The 18,348-nt window shown below is 48.7% G+C and overlaps 1 protein-coding gene across 2 annotated transcripts; it reads left to right on the top strand.

Annotated features, from left to right (window-relative positions):
* Positions 1-3,183: 3,183 nt before the first annotated feature.
* LOC121448809 (tumor necrosis factor receptor superfamily member 9-like) lies at positions 3,184-16,354 on the top strand. 2 transcript variants are annotated; one of them, XM_041653027.1, is made up of 8 exons: positions 3,184-3,230; positions 4,625-4,749; positions 5,274-5,378; positions 8,074-8,211; positions 8,788-8,857; positions 9,148-9,236; positions 10,058-10,195; positions 16,231-16,354. In XM_041653027.1, the coding sequence occupies exons 2-8, from the start codon at positions 4,650-4,652 to the stop codon at positions 16,323-16,325; spliced, it is 735 nt and encodes a 244-aa protein (XP_041508961.1). In that variant the 5' UTR covers positions 3,184-3,230; positions 4,625-4,649; the 3' UTR covers positions 16,326-16,354. The 2 variants fall into 2 exon arrangements, with proteins under 2 accessions (XP_041508961.1, XP_041508960.1); XM_041653026.1 differs by having other exon boundaries at positions 9,148-9,275.
* Positions 16,355-18,348: the final 1,994 nt, after the last annotated feature.

The raw sequence follows: 18,348 nt of genomic DNA, 5'->3' as shown, positions 1-18,348 counted from the left end.
GAAGGGCAGCAAACTTTCTTAAACTAGAGTTATTGGCAGTTGTGAGCTGCCCCGTGGGTTGCTGGGAACCAAACCCAGGTTCTCTACAAGAACAGCTGGTGCTCTTAACCACAAAACCAACTCTAGCCCGGTGATTTCTTCTTGATTGCCGTGGATGCTATGTAATTAAGTAGGGGCGATAGTTTCATATCATAGTGAATATACTAAAATCTGCTGAACTTTGTAGACCTCGAAGGTGGGAATTTATGGTATGGGAAATTCCCAGGAATCCACAAGGATGACCCCAGTTAAGACCCTAAGCAATTGTGGAGAGGGTGCCTGAACTGGCCTTGCCCTGTAGTCAGATTGATGATTATCTTAAATGTCACTATAGAATCTTCGTCCAGCAACTGATGGAAGCAGATGCAGAGATCCACAGTGGAGCACTGGGCTGAGCTCCCACAGTCCAGTCAAAGAGATGGAGGAGCGAGAATATGAGCAAAGGGGTCAAGACCATATTGTGGGATATTTTACTCTTTTGGCTTTCTGGACTTTTGGGGGGTTCCATCACCCAGCTCCCAAATAAATCACACACAGAGGTTTATTCTTAGCTATGAATGCTCAGCTTTACCTTGGTTTGTTTCTCACCAGTTTTTCTTAAATTATTCCCAACTACCTGTTACCTCTGGACTTTTATCTTTCTCTATTTCTGTACACCTTTCTTCTTTCTCCATGGCTTGTTGTGTAGCTGGGTGGCTGGCCCCGGCGTCCTCCTCTACTTGTTTTTTTTTTTTTTCTGCTCTTTCTCTTTGTTCTCTGTTGTCCTATTCATCCTCTCTGCCTGCCAGCCCTGCCTATTCTTGCTCCTGGCTATTGGCCCTTTATCTCTACTAGATCATCGGGTGTTTTAGACAGGCACCGTAACACAGCTTCACAGCGTTAAACAAATGCAGCATAAACAAAATTCACACACCTGAAAATATTGTTCCCCAACAGACCATGATGGGGATACCCACTGAAAAAGCTTACAGAAGCTAATGGGAACCCACTGACTGGCCTGACAGTGGGAGGGGGGTTGCATAGGACCAAACTAGGCCCTTGGAATGTGGATAACAGTTGTATGACTGGGGCAGACTGTGGGGCCACTGGCAGTGAGGACAGAGAAAAGTTTTTATGGCCCAATAAACCTCTCCGCCGATGAAATAATCCAACCAGACCACATCAAACCGAATTAGAAAAAGCCCAGGTTTAATGGATGCCAGTTCCCCCCGGGTGGCCCTCAGAGAGGAGATGGGGAAGGAAGACCAGAAAACCATGGAGAGGGGAAAGAGACGCGGAGTTTGTTATGGGGGGGGGGTAGCATAAATATCCTGTGGGAGTGGTCTTGAGCATCTCTGGGGAGGGATCACCATTTGGCAGGCTTTCTTGGAGGTGGAGTCTGGACTAAGACAACTCCCAGAGGAGTGGGCCTGGGTTGGAACTTTCCACCCAAACATTCCAGACTCTTTGGATGCAGAGATGCCAGGGGCTGGGGTGGAGCCTTAACCTAAACAACCAGGATTTATCCCTACTGCATGTACTGTCTTTTTAGAACCTGTTCTCTTTGGAGGAATACCCTGCTCAAGGATGAGAGAACCAAGTTTGAACTTGTAATTAAAGATACTCTTTGATTTTACGTCGTATCTGGTCTTTTGGTGGTTTTGGGGGGTCCGGATTCTGGGCACAACACAGCCTCTGTCACTATGAACCCCTCTCCCACCCTTGATGAACAAGTTTATCTCAGCTTCCATACAACCACTTCCTCCGTTCCTTTTCCTCCATTCCCTCTTCTCCTTCCTCCATTCCTTCTTTCTTCCTTCCCCCTCTGGAGTGATATTTTATTTGTGTTTTAATAAATAAAGCTTGCCTGAAGATCAGAGTGCAGAGCTAAGCCACTAGAGGTCGGGGAGTGGTGGCACACACCTTTAATCCCAGGACTCAAGGCCACCCAGGGCTACAGATTGAATCTATCTAAAAAGAGAAATAGAACTCAACACAAAAGTGATCCCAGCACACGGGAGTCACAGGTCTTTAATCCCAGCACTAGGCAGGTGGAGACAGGAGCGATATGGCTGGGTGGAGAGAGGAATATAAGGCAGGAGGAGACAGAAGCTCAGTGCAGTCTGAGGTTGGCGGGGAGCATTGCAGCCTAAGTCATGCTGAGGATAGAATCGCCGCTTTATTTGTCTGAGCCTTGGTAGAGGTAAGAACTCTCTATTCGCTTGGCTTCTTTGCTTTTCTGATCTTCAGCTTCAGCTTGAACCCCAATATTTGTCTCTGGTTTTATTATTCATGCCACACTCCTCCCTCCCCTCCTCTTCTTCCTTCTTTCTCCCCTCCTTCTTCCCACCTCCCCTTCCTATTCTCTTCCTCCCCCTTTTTGCTTTTCTTCACCCGCCACCTTCTCCATTTCTACTTTCTCTGTTCTCCCTCTCTCTCTCTCTCTCTCTCTCTCTCTCTCTCTCTCTCTCTCTCTCTCCACTCAATTTAACATTTCTCTAAAAATCCTCACAGGTCCCCACTTTGCCCAGGAACATCACCTAGCGCCTACTCATGCCTGCCTGGCTTCCCTCCCTTCACGCTGCCCTTCACGCTGCCCTGCATTTTTCCCTCCTCCCTGGTCTCAGGCACCCAGGCACAGCACAAAACGTCCTGCTGATCCTCCCCGCCCTGTTTATCCTCTCATTTGCATAAGCGCATCCTAAGAACAGCCTAAGAACAGCCGTGGTGAGACTGCTCTCTGGGCCCCTTAGCGGTTAGAGCAGGTAGGTGCACTCCACAGCGTGCACTCCACAGCGCAGCTCCGTGCTGAGTTTAAGGGGTATTGCTTCTCTGGATGGCTTGTGACAAAAGCACTGTTTACTTAGTTTGACCTCACCCCTTAAGGTTCCAAGATTTTAAGGACACATCAAAAGCTCTAGCATGGAGAAAGGACCACATTAAGTGACCAAATCCTTTCCGTATGATTGCTTAGCAAATGTCCTAATGGTTGAGAGCTGATTCCAAGAAACCCTTCAAAGTGACCTTATCAAGTGGGTTCTGGGGATTTTGAGAGTGCAGGGGTGAAGAATCACCTCACAGAGCTGCGTGGGGGATTTCCCAGGAGGCTTTGCTCAATTGAGTCACCGTTTGACCCGTGGTCTTCTGGAGCGGCAGAACCTCGCTGAGCTTCTCACAGAGCAGAAGGTTCTTCGCTGCCCTGAGATCACAAGGTTTGTTAACTTGGGGCTGTGTGTGTGTGGCGGGGAGCTAAAGAAGAAAGAATGGACTGTGTTCTCACTGCAGATTTCTAGACTTTTCTTCCCTTCTAATTTATAACTTCTATGTCCACTATGTAAAGACCAAGAAAAATGAAGTTGGTCCCCCCAACACACATCTTTCCTTTCCTCCTCCTCCTCCTCCTCCTCCTCCTCCTCCTCCTCCTCCTCCTCTTCTTCTTCATTATTCTTATTCTTATTCTTCCTCCTCTTCCTCCTCCTCCTCCTTCTTCTTTTAAGACAGGATCTCATTTAGCTGGGTCTAGTCTCAGACTCTGACCCTGAATTTCTGATTCTCTTGATTCTCTTGCGTCCACCTTCTGGGTGCTGGGATTAGATATGAACCACTGTGCTGTCTGATTGAGTGCTGGGGATGGAGCCCAGGGCTTCACGCATGCCAGACGCACTCTCCAGCTGAGCTTCATTCCTAGCCCCAGGATTTTTTTAATTGCCATTTTAATCTTTTTTTTTTCTACAAACTTCAAATTTCAGAACTGGCCAGTGCAGGTCTGTGCTTGAGAAGCTCTCAGCCGGTGACTTTCAGCAGAGGTCTTCCGCAGTCAGGGCAATGAAATGCCCAGCCACCGAGGGCAGAGCAATAACTGCGGGGCTCCCTCTCCCTGAGGGGGCACTGGATGGCATCACCCTCATGACTTTGCCTCAGAGACAGCAGGGGCGCCAATGCCAGGAACCTGAAAGTCCCTAATGTTCCTGCTCTCATTTCAGCCTGAGTTTTGGTGGGCGTGCACCAAGTCAGTGGCCATTGTACAACTCTCTGTAGATTTACTGTGTTTCCATAACATTCCGGGCTTTTTTAAAAAAATATTTTTTCTTAAATTTTCGATTGTGTGTATATGTTTGTATGTGGTATCTACACTTGGATGCAGATGGTAACAGGCATAGGATCCCCTGGAGCTGGAGTTATAGACAGTTGCGAGCCACCCAACATGGGTGTTGGGAACCGAACCTGGGTCCTCTACAAGTGCAGTGTGTGCTCTCAAGCATTGACTGATCCCTCCAGCCCCAATATTCCTTAAAACCCTGCAGGACTGTCTAAGTATTGCTGGCAATGCAGAGAGTTGTGGAAGGACCACCCACCCTGCTTATATTTTGCGGAATGACATTTGGGAATGAACCCCTCTCTTAAAGACAGGCTCAGGTAGTCCAAGCTGGCCTTGAACTCTCGGCCCTCCTGCCTCTGCCTCTTGAGTACTGGGGTTGTGGGCATGGACCTCCACCATGGTTTCTGAAGTATGGATGCCTCTTGAGGAGGCACTCTACCAAGTGAGCCACACCACCAGCCAGAGAGCAGCTTGTTTGACTGAAACTCTTGGAATCTCCTTTGCTAGTGTCATATGTGTGCAAGAGGTTGTCATGGGGAACAGCTGTTACAACATGGTGGTGACTGTGCTGTTGGTGGTGGGCACTGAAAGGACAAGAGCCCTGCAGGATTCCTGTGCCAAGTGTGAGGCGGGTAAGTACCAGACCGACAGGTGCGTTTTCTGACCGTTGAAAACTCAGTTCGGTTAGCCCGTTCAGAAGACCGCTCACTCCCTTGCAAAGGCTTTTTGGGCCGTGGGGATCTGGCTCACTCAGTCTCAGCTCCTCAACCTTGCCACTTGAGTACAGTCAGAGAGGCTGTCTCAGGGTGCTTGGAAGGGCCCAGGACAGGCTCAGAACAGCACACGGTGCATAAACTCTGCAGCAAGGAACAAGTAGGTGGCAGCATCGCTCTTCTGGGCCCCTCCTGTTACACTTATCTCAGGAGATCAACAGACTTAGGGTTTTCTTCTCTTGATTTCTTTGTTGCAGCATTTATACACTGTTACTACTAGTTGCACGGTTATGCCAGGGGGCACCCTGCAAATGTATAGTCTTAAAATGCCAATCAGTAAATGTGCCATTGCCAAGATGCCTAGACATCTGCTCTGATGTCCTCATGATGCCTCGGGTGACAGTCTAGTGTTGTCAGACACGGACACCTGTGCTGCCTTCCAGGTACCTTCTGCGAGAAAGACAATCCTGTGTGCACCAGCTGTCCCCCAAGCACATACTCCAGCACGGGCGGACAGCCGCACTGCAACATCTGCAAAGTGTGTGTAGGTGAGTCTGTCTGTCTGTGTCGAAACAGAATCTTTCTGCTGCCTATGCTGGACCAGACCTTGTGATCTTCACCCTCCCAGGACTGGAGGTCAGCTTTACACTGAGGCGTCTCCATCTTTAGGAAATCTGGGGCGAGACCACCTTTGGTCCCCCTTTACTAACTGGTCTCTACTCAAAATCTTGAGCCTCACAGGGGCTGACTCCCCTGTCCACAGCAGGTGTAGCCAAAGGATTTCATGGAATAGCTACTGTCGCTGCCTCGAGGACCAGCCTCCAGCAGCTCAGGGACTGAGGGGGATCCCACAAAGTCAGCTGACTAATCTATCTGAGGGAGTAAACTTAACTCTTTGGGGCCTGTGAGGGGGGCTAAATTTAACTCTCTGGGGCTGGCGCAAAAGGGACCCCCCCTACACACACCCACCCCCACACACACCCCTTTAGGGTCTCCCCATCATCTTCTCTCTATGTTCTTTCTTTTCTTAGCTCTCTCTACATGTATTCCTCTGTCTCTCGTGATATTTTTCTTCTAACTAATTTTATTTTTTTCCTACAGCTTATATACCTCAGCAAAATCTTTCAAGCAGTATAGCCATTAGAATGAGCTTACACACTATTTTAAAGAAAATGATTACAGTGAATACAAGTGAAAACCAGCATGTTTTCTACATCTCTTACACAATTAAATATTTTACACATTACAGGTGAAAAGCAAGTTGTACCCAGAACCCACATACATTCATGTCCAAGCAACTTGTTATTAACAGAGTGTAAACGAGCAAGGCGTCTTTCTCAGTCAGCTCTCTTGCTGCCAGGCTGCATTTTTCAGTTACAGAGAAAGGACAAGTCATTTTATTATTTACCTCAAAGGTAATCTCATAAGAAATCTTAGGAGAATCACAAATCTAAGTTTTTATGTATGGAAAAGAATCAGCCAGCTCTCTTTTAAACCCTCAGGGTGCACACCCACTCATCAACAGGTGTTTATACTCGGAAGCGGAGGGCAGAAATGGGCATAAAGGGTTCCCCATCAGCCTTGACCACCGAGACCCATCTAGCAGGTCAGCCAGCGACAGCCAGGCTACCATTGTTCTTGGTCTCCGCCCTCAGTGCGCCCCTCACTCGGCTATTAAGAGCAAACTTTTTAAAATTGTTTTCCAAGATTTTTTTATTTACCTTAAAGCTATTAACAAAGCCATCTTAACCTACCCTTAAGTCATTACTTAAAGCTGTGTTCTAGCTACGGTGCACACTGAAACCGTGACCACATCTCTCAACATTAGGATGAGAAGAACATGAGCTGACTTAGCTCCTGGGACACAACTGTTCTTCTTAATCATCGACATAAGCCAAGTCCATATGATGCGTCAGAAGAAACTAGCTGTGTGGTACTTCCCTGTTCTTATTTCTGTCTTCTGCAGCCCCTGCTTTCTCAGGAGCAGAGGTAACACTGTGTCTTGCATTTGCCTATTTTAGCTTTCCCACTAAGGAAAATCACAATCCCTTACTATATATACTAAAGACCCCCCAGGCATCAACATCCTATTTAAACGAACACTACTATTGTGTAAAAGTCATTGCTTTAAGTAGCACAGCTTAGGAGGAAGTCATCTTCACAATAATCCACGGTAAAAATCCCCAGGAGAATGGAATATTTCCATGAGATAATCACACTACATTACAGGCAGCGGGGAATCTCTGCCCATTCACACCACGCTAGATATCAGAGGAAAATGACAGCGGCAGACATGGAAAGACAGCAGTAACAACAGCCATCCTGGGGCCGACACTCTCAGGGCCTTGGCGGTCCGAGATCCACCCAACCCAACTGCGCCTAGCACGCAGGTGGGCCAATCCCCTGAAGTCAGTCGCCACCTGCTGTTCCTCTGACGTGGCCACTATCAAGTCATCATTTTTTTTTTGACTGATTTTTTAAATAATAGAGGAAATACTCACTTGACACGAAAGGCTTTTATTGTTTTTGTTTTGTTTTGAGACTGGGTCTCATCATGTAGCCCTGGATGACCTGGAACTCACTATATAGGCCAAGCTGGCCTGGAACTCAGACCTTCTGGCCTCTACCTCTGGAGTGCTGAGATTAAAGGTGTAGATTTTTTTTTTCTCTAAAGTAGGGTCTCACGTAGCTTAGGCTGGCTTTGAACGTCTCTTCTTCCCGCCCAAATGCTGAGATTACAGGCATGTGCCACCACATAGTGTATGAGGAGCTGGGGATGGGACCCAGGACTTGGGCGTGCTAGGCAAGCACTGAGCTCCCTCCCCAGCCCAAGAAAATCTTTTAGTGAGCAAAGTGGAAAATATCTTAATGGGGATTGAAAATAAAACAGTATGAGCCAGGCACTGGGGCACACAATCCCAGCACTGGAGACCGAGGCAGGAAGATTTTTATTTGAAGGGTAGACTGGTATCCACAATGAGATCCTATTCCACAAAGACAGTAAATAGGGGAACACAACATAATCATTAACATTATAAGCAGAGCAATGGAGATATATATATATATATATATATACACACACACACACACATACATACACACATATACACATGCACACATATGTATGCATATACACATATATACATGAACACACACATACATATATGTGTGTGTGTATATATATATATTTCAACTGCAATACAAATTTGTTTCCAAGGGTAACACAGAGCCGGGGCTTTGCAGGTTATTTCAGGCTCAAGAAGCCTTGCTCCCCGACCAGCAATGCAGAGTGTGAATGCATCGAGGGATTCCACTGCTTGCGGCCAGAGTGTGCCATGTGTGAAAAGGACTGCAAGCCAGGCCAAGAGCTGACAGAGCAGGGTAGGTTTGCCCTTTCTCCGCCCAAGTTTGTGAAGGACAGAGATGCAGTGTGTGGTGCTGACGGTGTTGTAATTACAGTCCACTATGTAGTCTGTGTTTGCACAAATGGAAATGATTTTGTTAATCACCCGAGCCGTGTATTATTGCACATTTTGGTTACAGACAATATTGCTCATATCATTAGACTGAAACTGAGCAGTCTTGGGGTTTCAATTCAAGAGTCACTAAGCAGGGGCTGGAGAGACGGCTTAGTTAAGGGGGAATACAGCTCTTGCCGAGGACTCGAGTTCAGTTTCCAGTACCCACTTCAGGCTGCCCACAATGGCCTGTAACTCCAGTTCTGGGGGGGGGGGAAGGGGTCTGACGCCCTCTTCTGGACTTGATGGGCATCTGCACTCACATGCACACATGCATACACAGATGTGTGCACACATACATGCGGATAACAGATTAAAGCGTTAAAATCATCGTGATGCAATTTGCACAGGTTAGCCTATGACACCATGGCATCTGCTCATCAGGGGAACATCGTAAAATGGTAAGATGCCTCCTACTGATTCTCAGCTTTCCTTCAAGGTTGTAAAAACTGTGGCTTCGGGACATTTAACGATCAGAATGGGGGTGGCACCTGTCGACCGTGGACCAAGTACGTATATATTCTCACGTCTCTCCCAATGTAAAGAACTTGAGAAAAACTGAAAAATAAAGGACATTGCTGCTGGCTGGCGTGCAGACCTGCAGTGCCTCACCCCTAGGGCACAGGGGACTCTGTGAGGTCACAGGGTCTTGTGTGAGAGTCATGCGGGAGTTTCTCACATCATCTGCCCATTGCTTGAGAGCCCAAGCCCTACTGTATCATGTGGTTACTTCCTGGGATAACTGTGCTCCTCTGGACCCAAATTAATCATCTGAACTCTTCTTCTTGACCCATCTAAGCTGCTCTCTAGGTGGAAAGTCTGTGCTTAAGAACGGAACCACAGAGAAAGATGTGATCTGTGGCCCCACGTTGGTCAGCTTCTCTCCAGGTACCTCCCCCACCGTGACTGCCCCGGTGAGAAAATCAGGTGGTTGTTTTATTGCTATTAAATACAAGTTAATGGTCGGGGTGGCACACAACTGGAATCATAATCACACCACTACAGAGGCTGAGGTGGGAGGCCCGCAAGGTCCAGGCTAGCCTGGGCTACACAGCAAGACTCTCTGAAAAGGTTTATCCAAACAAACGCCTGATGTCTGTTCAAACTATATGTGAATGCCCTCAGCGCTGCTGACTCTCCCAGCTCTGCCCACAGCAGGCAGCTCTGGGGTGCTCTCCTCTTCGTGCCCTGTCTTGTTTTCCTGGATGTTGTCATCAGTAATGGTGACTCCTCATCCCAAACAGAAAACATAGCTTTACAAAGGCCAAGTCCAGGGAAGTAAAGGGCCTCATACGTTACGCTCAGTAGTCCAGTCTACTTAGTTGCTGGGAAAATCATTAAATTCGGGCTCATTTTAAAATGTCACTTAGATTTAGGACTTGGGGTATCACTCAGTTGGTAGAGCCCTTGTTTTACATGCTAGAAAGGCCCTGGATTCCATACCCAGGATGGCATGGATTTGGGCATGGTGCTGCAATCCCCACCCTGTGGTGGAGGCAGGAGGATCAGGAGTTCCAGGTTACGCTCAGGTACAAATGGAGTTTGAGGCTAGCCTGGGATCCATGAGACTCTGTCTCGGGAACAAAAGAAAGACAGTAAAGTCATCTAAGCTTGTTAAGTTACAGGTTTGGGGTGCCCAGGGTGCTGCCTCACTGGAGCCCATGTGTTTGCCCTCACCGAACACTCCAGCATTTCTCTCCTTGCTGCAGAAAGAGGGAGATCCTTGCAAATCCTTACCTGGTTGCTGGCACTGACATCGGCCATGCTGCTGTTTCTACTCTGCATCACTCTGGGGCCCATTGTGGCCAAATGGAGCAGCAAGAAATTCCCCTACTTGTTCAAGCAACGTAAGGCCAACACATCATGGGAGGCGGGGAGGCAGGACGCGTGTCTGGGAGGCAGGGCAACTCTGCAGACAGGGTTCTCTCCCATTTCAGAGAGCGAACTCAGGTCCTTAGATTTGTACGGCAAGTGCCTTTGCTCATCTAGCCATCTTGCAGGCTTGGATTTTTTTTTTAAGTTAGAAGCCTCTGATTGGCTAACATAATGGTTGTAAAGCCAGGACAAGCTTGTTTCCACAAGGGGACTGACAATGTCTGGAGGCAGTGGGGTAGTTGTGACTTGTGCTGGGAGGTATGTTTGGTTGTGACTTGGAGTAGCCTCCCCATCCTAGCCACAAGAATTGGGCTCTGCATTTCATTTGGGAAGAGATGGAGATGGAACAGGACCCAGAGTGTAGGGAAGACAACGGACACATAGGGCACGATCCCTGATAACTGTGCACATATAATGTGGGCACCCAGTCAGCCCACGCCCATGACAAAGTGGAACCAGAAAAGAACATTGCCTCAGAAGTTGGGGAGACAGCTTGGTTGGTAAAATGTTTGCTTTGCAAGTGCAAAGAAACGTTGATACCCAGATCCATGTAAAAAAGCAGTGGTATGTGCTTGTAAAATCCCAATGAGGAACAGGTGGTGACAGGCGGTGACAGGCAGTGACAGGCAGAGACAGGTGGTGACAGGCAGTAATGGGCAGAGACAGGCAGTCAGTGATGGGCAGTGACAGGCAGAGACAGGTGGTGACAGGCAGAGACAGGTGGTGACAGGCAGTCAGTGATGGGCAGTGACAGGCAGAGACAGGCAGTGACAGGCAGAGACAGGCAGATCCCTTGCTAACAAGCCATGCTCATCTATTGGAAAACTCTAGGCCTGTGAGAGACCCTGTCTCACACAAGAACAAGCAAGCAAGCAAAGGTGGACCTCTGACTTGTATACACAGCGCCTTAAAGCACATCAGCCCACCCAGTGTCGCTTCTCGAGTTGGTAATAGCCTTGGTCTTAGCTCTGGTCCATACTGGAGGAAGTGGGGAGAATTGGATGATGCTGAATGGGTGTAAGGTGAATTATTTCAGAAATAGTTTCAAAGGGCTGGGCAGTGGTGGTGCATGCCTTTAATCTCAGCACTCAGGAGGCAGGGGCAGGCAGATCTCTATAAATCTGAGGCCAGCCTGGTCTACAGAGTGCATTCTAGGCTGGTCAGGGCTACATATTGAGAACTTGTCTTAAAATAAGAAAGAAAGAAAGAAAGAGGAAGAGAAAAAAGGGAAGGAAGGAAGGAAGGAAGGAAGGGGATTTACCCACAGGTTGAGTTCCAGTCTCCTGTGATCAAAATCCAGTCTTCTCCATTTCTTATAAAATAGCAATGAGCAATGCATGGTTCTGTTCTGTGGGTGTCTGTATGTATAGTGCACATGTGTATGTGTAGACATCAAGGCTGGGGGCAGGCATCTTCCTGGCTTGCCCTCCACTTGCTCCTGTCAGTTGAACCCAGAGCTCATGGATGTGTCCAGCCAGCTTGCCCCGGGGACCCTTTCTCTGCCTTCTGCGGTCACAACGATTATTGCCCTGCCTGGCCTTTATGTGGTACTGGGAATCTGAATCCTGCTCTTCTTGCTCTCATGGCGAGCATTAGTTACCTCAGGGTGAGCACTCGCTACCTCAGGGTGAGCATTTGCTACCTCAGGGTGAGCACTCGCTACCTCATGGTGAGCATTCGCTACCTCAGGGTGAGCATTTGCTACCTCAGGGTGAGCACTGGCTACCTCAGGGTGAGCACTGGCTACCTCAGGGTGAACACTCGTTACCTCAGGGTGAGCACTGGTTACCTCAGGGTGAGCACTGGCTATCTCAGGGTGAGCACTGGCTACCTCAGGGTGAACATTCGCTATCTCATGGTGAGCATTCGCTACCTCAGGGTGAGCATTTGCTACCTCAGGGTGAGCACTGGCTACCTCAGGGTGAACACTCGTTACCTCAGGGTGAGCACTGGCTATCTCAGGGTAAGCACTGGCTACCTCAGGGTGAACATTCGCTACCTCAGCGTGAGCACTGGCTATCTCAGGGTGAGCACTGGCTACCTCAGGGTGAGCACTCGCTACCTCAGGGTGAGCACTGGTTACCAAACCATTTCCCAAGCTTTGTTTTTGTTTTTCAAACTAGGGGGAAAAGACGTGGGAATGAGTAACTTAAGTCCTGTCCAAGTACGTAGGTCAAACTGTTTTCCAAAAGTGATGGGGGCCACATTGAACGCCTCTTCAACAGGGTGAGGGCGAGAGCGCTCCATTCGCCCCACTTCCGTGTGAATGCTGGGCGCAGCAGCACTATTTTTATCTGGTGGGTGGGGAAGAGTGGCTCACTGTGGTTTTGATTTGCATTTCCTTGACGAGGTCTGAGGTTAGGTTTCACTTTGATTGGCTGTTTGGATTTCTTACTCTGAGAAGTCTTCCCACGGAGCCACCTGCTCTTTATCAATGAAGGGCACCCTGTCCCCTACTGCAGGCACGTTTGCTTTCTGTAGTCTCTGGAGGAGACCTCTAAGCCGCCTAGAACCGTATTTCCTCCTAGAGAGGCAACAAGGTTTCTGTGAAGATGTTTTCAAAGGTATTGATCAGTAATGAGGGTCTTGTAGTCATTAAAAAAGAACATTTTCCTTTTCCTATAATTACACATTATTAGAAAGTCACAAACAAGGAGCAGAATAGTTCCACGGCCGTTCACAAGGCTCTAACATCACAGTGAGGCCGGGACGACGACGCACAGAACACACACACAGCTGCATGTCACTTTATCAGGTTTGTAGATTCATTTACCAAGCAACACAACTGAAATACCAAACTTGAAAAGTGTGTGTGAGAAGCCTGCCTGGAGCCCCAGAGATAGAAACAGGAGGCTCTCAAGGTCAAGGCCAGAGGTTACACAACTCAACAGCAAACAAGCAAACAAAACAACCCCAGAGTATTCACAACCAAGATCCAGCCCTGCTTGCCCTCCTCACAGCTCTGCTCACCCTCCTCACTCAGCCCTGCTCGCCCTCCTCACTCAGCCCTGTTCGCTCTCCTCACAGCCCTGCTCGCCTTCCTCACTCAGCCCTGCTCGCCCTCTTCACTCAGCCCTGCTCGCCCTCCTCACAGCCCTGCTCGCCCTCCTCACAGCCCTGCTCGCCTTCCTCACAGCCCTGCTCGCCCTCCTCACTCAGCCCTGCTCGCCTTCCTCACAGCCCTGCTCGCCCTCCTCACAGCCCTGCTTGCCCTCCTCACTCAGCCCTGCTCGCCCTCCTCACTCAGCCCTGCTTGCCCTCCTCACTCAGCCCTGCTCGCCCTCCTCACTCAGCCCTGCTCACCCTCCTCACTCAGCCCTGCTTGCCCTCCTCACTCAGCCCTGCTCGCCCTCCTCACTCAGCCCTGCTTGCCCTCCTCACTCAGCCCTGCTTGCCCTCCTCACTCAGCCCTGCTCGCCCTCCTCACTCAGTCCTGCTCGCCCTCCTCACTCAGCCCTGTTCGCTCTCCTCACAGCCCTGCTTGCCCTCCTCACAGCCCTGCTCGCCCTCCTCACAGCCCTGCTCACCCCTCTCAGTTCTTCCCTTTCTCTGGCGGTCACTCATCTATTTCTGATTTTTGACTCCTGGCTGTTTTTAAAATGTATTTACTACGTACTTTATTTATGTCACGTGTGTTTGCTTGCATGAGTTGATGTGTGTCACATGCATGCAGGAACACCCGGAGGCCAGATCCCCTAGAACTGGACTTATAGGTAGTTATGCATCGCCATGTGGGTGCTTAGAATTGAACATGAGTCCTTTGCAAGAGCAACAAGTACTCTTACCTACTGAGACATCTGTTTTTTAACTCTTTTTTTTTTCTTTTGGTTTTTCTGTATAACACAGTCTAACCAAGGTGACAGGCTCCCTTACCTGTGGGGCCTAGGACTGGCCCTGGCCTTTGCTGTAACGATCCCTGATTGTCCAGAAGCTCCCCATCTTGCTAGGCTGGTCTGTCCCTGGTCTGGTAGCTGGAGTTGGCGGGGTTTCCCCATCTCTGTGCTGGCCTCCCCAGGCTCCCCACTCTTCTAGCTCCTCTCTGGGAACAGGAGGCAGAAAGAAAGCCCAGACCACCTACTGCCACGCTGCGTCTTAGGCTCTGAGATTCTTGGCCATCCTGCCCTCTCCTCTCCTCCCAGCCATCTTGGGCTTGTTTCGTAGGTTATATGTATGGAGTTTTGGATGGTACAGAGCAGTAAATACAGGGAAGTATGGTCTCTTCTACCTGAAGCAAATCACTACTGTTTTGGTTAATCTTGGATACAATATTTCTCAGTCTTGACTTAACTTCCTTCCCTTCCCTTGCTTCCCTTTAAAAATAAGATTTAGAACACAGAAGACATGGCCTTGGAACAGGGCCTTCGCTTGTTAAGTTTAAAGGAAGTAGAGATGGAAGACTGCTAGCTGTAAAGGCAGATGGGTCCCAGCTGTGTGTAAGAGCAGCTGTGCTGCTGTAAGGGCAGATGGGTCCCAGCTGTGTGTAAGAGCAGCTGTGCTGCTGTAAGGGCAGATGGGTCCCAGCTGTGTGTAAGAGCAGCTGTGCTGCTGTAAGGGCAGATGGGTCCCGGCTGTGTGTAAGAGCAGCTGTGCTGCTGTAAGGGCAGATGGGTCCCGGCTGTGTGTAAGAGCAGCTGTGCTGCTGTAAGGGCAGATGGGTCCCGGCTGTGTGTAAGAGCAGCTGTGCTGCTGTAAGGGCAGATGGGTCCCGGCTGTGTGTAAGAGCAGCTGTGCTGCTACACAGAGCAATTCTGGGCTTTCACAGACATAGAGATGGGACACAGCCACAGGATCACACCGAAAGGAAATGTCAGTCTGAAACAACGTGTGAGAATAAAATAGGGGTGCTGATAGCCGGTGGTGGCTCAGGCCTTTCACCCCAGCACTGGGGAGGCGGTGGTGGTGCACACCTTTAATCTCAGCACTGGGTGGGGGGCAGAGGCAGGTGGATCTCTGAGTTCGAGGCCAGTCTGGTCTACAAAGCAAGTTCCAGGACAGCCAGCACTGCTACAGGACACTGTGTAACAAAATAAAAAAAGGAAAAACAGTGTGGGAGGAGTAGGCAGGGGTCTGCCGCATTGAATCCACAGTTGTGCCTGCAGTGTAAGCCATCCTCTATGCTGCTGTGAGTTTGGCTCAAGCTTTGGTTTGTTGTTGTTAAGCCAGTGTATAAAATAGAGAAAATGGTTTTTAAGATGAAGGAAAGGTGGGAAGAAAGAAGGAAGGAAGAAGGAAGGAAGGACAAGGTTTTCTGTGCCTCCATAATAGGTTTCTCCACTGATGCAGTAAGTCAGATCAAGTCGAATTGGAAAAGTATAACAGGTTTATTTGAGCAAAGCAACTGCCGGGTGGGTTCTCCAGTCCCAGAGATGGAGGTCAGAGAAGCCACACACCAGGCTAAAGCAGGGAGATTATATAGCTCTTAGGCGAAGGGCTATGACATGTCTGCCACAAAGGTGGGTTTGTGCCCAAGCATGGTCAAAAGCTGATCACTTTAGGCGGGGACTCGGGCTGCTGGCAACTTCAGGGGAGGAGCTACCATAGCCGCCAAGAATGTGGACCTGGGCTTTTTGGTGCCTTTTCTTTGTTCAGAGATTCCAGAATGGGCAGGGTTTGGAGAGACAGGAATGGGGCTTCTCAGACCACGCAGGAAGGAGCTGCAGGAGCGAGCTGGAGGCTCCAACCAAAGAGGAAGGAAGGGAAGAAGGAAATCCCAACGTGCTGGGGATTACATATTGTAACACCAGTACTTGGGAGACTGACCTAGGGAGATTACCACATATCCAAGGCCAGCTTGATCTATAGGGAATCCCAGTTGCGAGACCCTGTCTGCAAACAAAACACAACATAAGAAAACAAAATACTGTAAGATAAAATAATCAGTCTCCAGAAAGCTCAGATAAGCTGTTGGCTGGCTGGTGGGTAAGCTGAGCAGGTTTGTGGATGGAGCAGAACTGTTGTCTGAGACAGCGAACTGGAAGCCTCTTACATTGTTTCTGCTGTTTCCTAGCACTTAAGATGGCAGTTCGCACGGCTCAAGAGGAAGATGCTTGTAGCTGCCGATTTCCAGAGGAAGAAGAAGGAGGAGGAGGCTATGAGCTATGAGGTGACATCTCAGAAGGCGTGGGGATCCTCGGAAGGCAAGGAGCAGCACAAGGACCCCACTGTCCTGTTCTCAAACACCATCCCAGACAATACGTAGTCGTGAACCCCATCCAAACCTCTTCTGATGATAATGTATTGGTTTTTACCATTTAAAACATTTTTATCTTTAAGCTTTATGTGTATGAGTGTCTTGCCTGCGTGTTATGTGTGTGTGCATGCAAGCACACACACCATGTGGATTCCTGATGCCAGCAAAGGCCAGAAGAGAGGTTGCTGAATCCTTGGGAATTGGAGCTAAGGATGGTTGTGAACCACCTCATGGGTGCTGGGAACCAAATCTGGGTTCTTTGCAAGGGCAAGCTGTCATAACTAGTGCGCCATCTCCAGCCCTGCCCTTGACATTTTTAGTAGGACTATGCAAAGAAAAGGAATGAAAGACCAATTTCTAGGTCTCCTTAACTATATATGGCTGGGCGTGGTGGTGCACACCTTTAATCCCAGCACTAGGGAGGCAGAGGAGGGTGGATCTCTGTGAGTTCAAGGCCTTGGTTTACATAGTGAGTTCCAGGACAGGACAGCCAGAGCTATATAGAGAAACCTTATCTTGAAAGATAAACAACAAAAAACTAACTCCCCAAAAGAACCCCAAGATAAATAAATAAATCCATATATCTAGATATATATGGATATATAGATATATATATATATAATTTATCTAAAGAAAAAGACACTTTCAATTGGATCACATGGACCAATGGTCCAGCTAAAATCATGGTAAAATCAATGTAGGTGTGTATGTGTGCGTGTGTGTATGTGTGCGTGTGCGTATGTGTGCGTGTGTGTATGTGTGCGTGTGTGTATGTGTGCGTGTGTGTGTGTGTGCGTGTGTGTGTGCGTGCGTGTGTGCGTGTGTGTGTATGTGTGCGTGTGTGTATGTGTGCGTGTGTGTATGTGTGCGTGTGTATGTGTGCGTGTGTGTATGTGTGCGTGTGTGTGGATCTGTGTGCGTGTGTGTGGATCTGTGTGGCATGTGTAAATATGACACGTGTCATAAGATGCAGTATTTTTCCCCCACCAAATTCCCCAGTTTCTCACTTACTACAACACCTCCCTCCACTGTCTGGTGAGGGGGAGGCCCCGTGTCCCCATCTGGAAAAGGCCTGTCAGAGTTTAAGGGGGCTCTTCAGAGGAGTTCAAACGTCTGCCCGTGTCTGTCCCTCCACACACTTCTGCCTGTCCCTCTGTGTCAGGCTCATCAACAAACAGGCCTTGCAGGGAAGGCACAAAGCACTGTGAAGAGGGACACAGCTGTGACCTCACTGGAGCGAGGCCTCCCAATGCCCCCTACACACACACATTGCCATGCTCAAACATGGCTGCTGCTTCTTTTCTATGGCTCCTGTTCAGCTCAAGAGCTAAAAATGGTTTTCAATCTTATTTATTTTTGAGACCAGATCTCACTGTGTAGCCCTGGCTAGATTGGAACTCACTATGTAGATCAGGCTAGCCTGGAGCTCATAGAAATCCACCTGCCTCTGCCTCCTGAGTGCTGGGACTAAAACTGCATGAGTGTACCCAGCTAGCCTTTCAATTTTTTTAAAACTATAAACTGATTGGCCCATTAGCTCAGGCTTCTTATTAACTCTTACAACTTATATTAGCCCATTATTCTTATCTGTGTTAGCCACACTAGTCTTTCAATTTTTAAAAGCCACCTAAATATATAAACATTGGGGATCTTGCAAAATTTGAGCCTCCTCTCTCTCGCCTTGATCAGTCAGGATGGGCCAGGTTATGCAGTAATAACAAATGACCCCCACAGATCCCAGTGGAGTCCAGCAAGGTGGAGGTAGATTTCCTTTGGAATGTGTGTAGTGGTGTAAGCCGGAGGTCAACCTCAAGATTCTGTTCCTTAGATCTCTTACTGAGCTAGGACTTGGCCTGCTGGCTCAGGAGCCCCAGGGTTCTCCCAGGGCTGGAATTACAAGCAAGTGTGACCATACTTGACTTTTTCACATGTGTT

This window comes from Microtus oregoni, unplaced genomic scaffold, assembly GCF_018167655.1.
Source record: "Microtus oregoni isolate MIOR12 unplaced genomic scaffold, Mior012 000005F_ref0000423, whole genome shotgun sequence".
NCBI lineage: Eukaryota > Metazoa > Chordata > Mammalia > Rodentia > Cricetidae > Microtus > Microtus oregoni.
Note: the sequence above shows the minus strand (reverse complement) of the source record. Positions and strands in the feature narration are given on the sequence as shown.